The sequence below is a fragment of the Malurus melanocephalus genome, unplaced genomic scaffold (assembly GCF_030028575.1).
Source record: "Malurus melanocephalus ecotype Western Australia unplaced genomic scaffold, MMel_1.1 scaffold_1509, whole genome shotgun sequence".
Lineage (NCBI taxonomy): Eukaryota > Metazoa > Chordata > Aves > Passeriformes > Maluridae > Malurus > Malurus melanocephalus.
In genome coordinates this window covers 29,110-33,244 of record NW_026624741.1, presented here as the reverse complement: position 1 = coordinate 33,244, position 4,135 = coordinate 29,110, and the positions used below count along the sequence as shown (strand labels likewise).

The window sequence follows — 4,135 nt, the reverse complement described above, 5'->3', positions numbered from 1 at the left end:
GACAGCCAGCCGGCCCTGTCCCAGGGCTGCCCATCCCAGAGCAGCCATCAGAGAGGTTCCCACAGCAGAGCCCTGCACACACATCCCCTGTTGGCATGCAGGTCCCAGCACCCGAAGGGAAATGTCATTAACCCTGCCAATGTCTGCGTTCTCACCTCACTGACTGATTGAACACTGGCATAACCACCCTGAGAGTACCTTCYAGACCATCACTAAAGCAGTTTACACATCCTAAGAGGACATGCTGAGGGTTTTGCTCCCTGCAATACACGGAGCTGTCRCTCTGAACACTCACAGGCAGCACAGAACTGCAGCACAGGAGCAAGAGGAGGACTGGCCATCACCTCTGACAACCTCAAACACATTTTGAGCTGCATTCTGATAGCACCAAATAGAAACACTGTAGAGCAGAGTCTGCTCAGAGAGAAGTCTGCACCTGCATTAGCATTTCCAGGGTGCAGCCACCACTGCAGAAACAGCCCTGCCCTGGGACTCAGCCCCAGAATGTGAGAGCAGGCYATCAGCTCTCATCCCCACCAACATCAGCCTGCCAAAATCCAAAGAAAGGCTCAGATCTTCTCCAAAGCCCATTAGACTTCATACAATTACACCCCCAAAACCAACCTTTTTAAGCAACACAGATAGTGGCTGGGAACTGTCAGAATTTGCCCCAACCAAAGCCACTCTGAGGAAAGTTGCTGGTGAAGACTAAGAAGGGCTGAGCTGATCTAACTCTGAGGCATTACTRACTCTCCAAAGCTGGTGAGGTAATCAATGTCCAGCACTTCTAACACCAGAGTGAAATGGTGTTTGAGAGTGACTGAGGGAAAAATGGGAATAAAGCCAGGGAAAGATTGCATTTTACTGTGGAAAAGCCCATTGTGATCATTCCTCAGCACCTCTTATTCCAGCCAAAATGTACAAGGTGCACTGGCTCTCATTTGCACTATAAATTCAGCAACTCTTCCAGTTTCCAGATGAATTTTAATTGCATCACATGCAATGGATTTCACAGGAGACATCTACAACAATTTCTTTTGTGCTCCCACTTTCACAAACATTAAACAAGCAAACACTAACACTTATTTCCTTCCAGCTGCAAACAGAACTGATTTTTACCTGTGCTTTTTCCCAGATCCATTCACAGCACCCCATCCACCCACAGCTTCATGCTGCAACTCCACATTCCAGCCTTTCCTTGCCTCCAAGCAAATGCCCTGTACTCATATCTCCATCTCATCAAAACTCTGAGAAATACCAAATCTTCATGAAAATCTGTCTTTTGGTTAAGTAAACAAAAAACCTAACCAAAACATACAGATTAAAATTCACCTGAGCCCAAAAGAAGCAACTAAAATTCACTCAGGATCTCTGAGATGATTTGAATTATCTTCTCCCTGCTACCAACATTGSTGGTAAGGATGATCTGTGGTTAACTCAGAACTTCCAGAACAAAGAGATTGCATAAACCAAGTGTTTCTAGAAGATCCAAATGTACTGGAAACCTGCAGTTTATACACAACCACGCTCATACAGGAGGAGGAGGAGGAAGGGGAGTTTCTCTCTGTTTTCCTCTGCWCTCCAAAGTCACTCTGGTCTCTGAATAAACCCCAGCTCTCACCCCACAAGTGCTGCACGTACCTGGATGTATCGCAAGGCACTCCTGAGGACGCTGAGGTTTGAGGTCTTCTTGTCATCTACGTTGGGGATGTTGCGCTTTAASGTCTCAAAGCACTCTTTCAAATGTGCACGTCTAAAGAAAACACAGGTGGGTYATCAGCTCATAGGACACACACCAGAAAGCAATTCCACAGAGGGGAGAGCTTATTTGGGGCCCTAATCCAGCAAAGCACCTGTGATAGCAGCCCTCCCAGCACAGCATTCACAGCTGAGACCTGGATTCYATCCCAGCTCTGTTAAGAACACTGGGCAGCCTTAAATGAAATATCTCATCTCCCTGTGCTGGTACTTCCATTGTCACCATACTTCCAATTTAGGCTTGTAAGAGTTTAGGTTCAGAAATGGATGTTAATTCCATATTCACACTGCAAMGAYCTTTAATTTTGGGTCAGAAAYSGATGTTTATTCCATATTCACACTGCAAMGAYCTTTAATTTTGGGTCAGAAATGGATGTTTATTCCATATTCACACTRGAAAGACCTTTAATTTTGGATCAGAAATTGATGTTTATTCCATATTCACACTGCAAMGAYCTTTAATTTTGGGTATTTCGCTCCTTTTAAACCAAAACAGAGTCACACTGTTATTGCTTTGCAGGATCAGGGCTTTGCAGGGGGTTGGGACTCAATGGTGCAGGTAAACAGAACACACTGGGAAGCAAGAAATGCAGAAAAGAGCTATAAGAAAGCAAAGCAACACTSCAAGATTCAGGAAAAGTCACTAAGAATTTTGTTCAGGTTATTYGTTTAAAAAACAAACAAACAAAAACCCGCCAAAGCCAAACAAATATTGACAGACAATAGGTCAAAAAAAAAGAAGAGGGGAATTACAATTAAAACACCCAAACCCCCGTCTTTCTACGCACCTGTTCTTCTCCAATTTATTATGTACTTCCCTGGTCCCAACCCTGYAACCCAAACAGAACAAAGATCAGCTCAGTGTCAGGTTGAAAACTCCTGCATTGCACCTGCAGCAGTGTGTGCATTGAGAGACAGATCAAGATTCAAAAGCAGCAGAGGTGTTCAGATATTAYTGGTTTAACACTAAGTACAGATGAATTTCTGTTTCAAGATAAACTCCATATTTCACATGTGCATCAGATGAACTAAGCATTGTGCACATAATGCACTTAAGATACAAACAGGTGTGATATGTGTGTGCATATCCACATATCTACATACAACTTCACAAAATGTGGAGTTTAAATATTTGCACAGTCCCACAGACTCCAGATTTTGACCTGGTTCTGATCTAGACCTACACTCCTGTGGGACAAGGTTTGTGCAGTTTCAAATTGAACAATTTGAACTGCAATTTTTGATTGGGCAGACACTTCCAACTGCTTTGGGTTTTTACTGTGCCTGAAACAACACAATGCAGGATAAACATGGAATGAAGCAACACAGGAATCCTCCAGTCACTGCTCAAGGAAGAACCAGAGGGAGTTTCTGGTTTTGGGGTTTGAGTCTGCCCACTCTCCGAATCAGGAGTATTTTTAGGAAAAGCCAAACAAATACATGTTATCTCAGTGTTTTAGCTACAGCAGTGATAAGGTAAATTAGCAGACATGGAGATTTCAAGTATTTTTCATACACTGTGACTGAAAATACAGGACATTGAGGTAATGATATTTAATAAATTGTCACAAGTATTTGACAACATTTTCCCACAAAACATTTACAGGCTGAAAYGTGTTGTGGGAACTTTTCAGGAGCAGTTTGTGGGTGCACCTGCAGCCCCCCCACTGTCCCCACAGTCAAACTTGTGCAGCCTGTCCTTCCTGGTACCCCATGGCAGCAGAAACCTCCTCCACAACCCCCTGAACCCACACACATCAGTGACAGGGTCTCTTGGTTAGTGCACACACTGACAGTGTTTTTTACAGACAGGCTCTGAAAATCCCAGTTTCCCTCAGAGGAATTACAATGGCTTTTTACCAAAGCCTTTACCTTCACAAACTCCTACCTGATTATTTCAGCTCTTTCCTTCTATGCATTTTGGGATCTCTACATCACAGTGGACACTATGAACTCTTTTTCTGCCCACTACACATCTCCTCCAGCCCCACAAGATTTGCACACCATCATCTCCAACACCACTGCCAGGAGTCAAACCCCTGCTGCAGGCAGACAGCACAGCCAGGAGGGAAGACTGAATGGATCCAGGTCAYTCATATCCCGGCCCCCCWCAACCCTAATCCCGGCCCCATATCCMGCTCCTCCTAACCCTAATTCCGGCCCCCTGTTCCATCCCCTGTAACCCTAATCCTAACCCAATACCCTGCCCCCTTAACCCTAATCCCGGCCCCATATAGGGTAAGGGGGGCTGGGATATAGGGCCGAGATTAGGGTTAGGGGTGACGGGATATGGGGCCGGGATTAGGGTTGGGGGGGGCAGGATATGGAGCCACGATTAGGGATTTGGGGGGTGGGATGTGGGGCCAGGATTAGGGTT

General features: G+C 45.1%; 1 protein-coding gene across 1 annotated transcript in view; it reads right to left on the bottom strand.

Moving 5' to 3' along the window:
- Positions 1–1,602: 1,602 nt before the first annotated feature.
- LOC130587079 (max-binding protein MNT-like) overlaps positions 1,603–4,135 on the bottom strand; it is an 8,454-nt gene continuing 5,921 nt past the window's right edge. Inside the window, exons 3-4 of the mRNA XM_057388032.1 lie at positions 2,547–2,588; positions 1,603–1,753 (exon numbers count right to left, since the gene is read on the bottom strand). Of these exons, the coding sequence (XP_057244015.1) occupies positions 1,618–1,753; positions 2,547–2,588 (178 nt within the window). The 3' untranslated portion in view covers positions 1,603–1,617. The remainder of the gene's footprint in view (positions 1,754–2,546; positions 2,589–4,135) is intronic.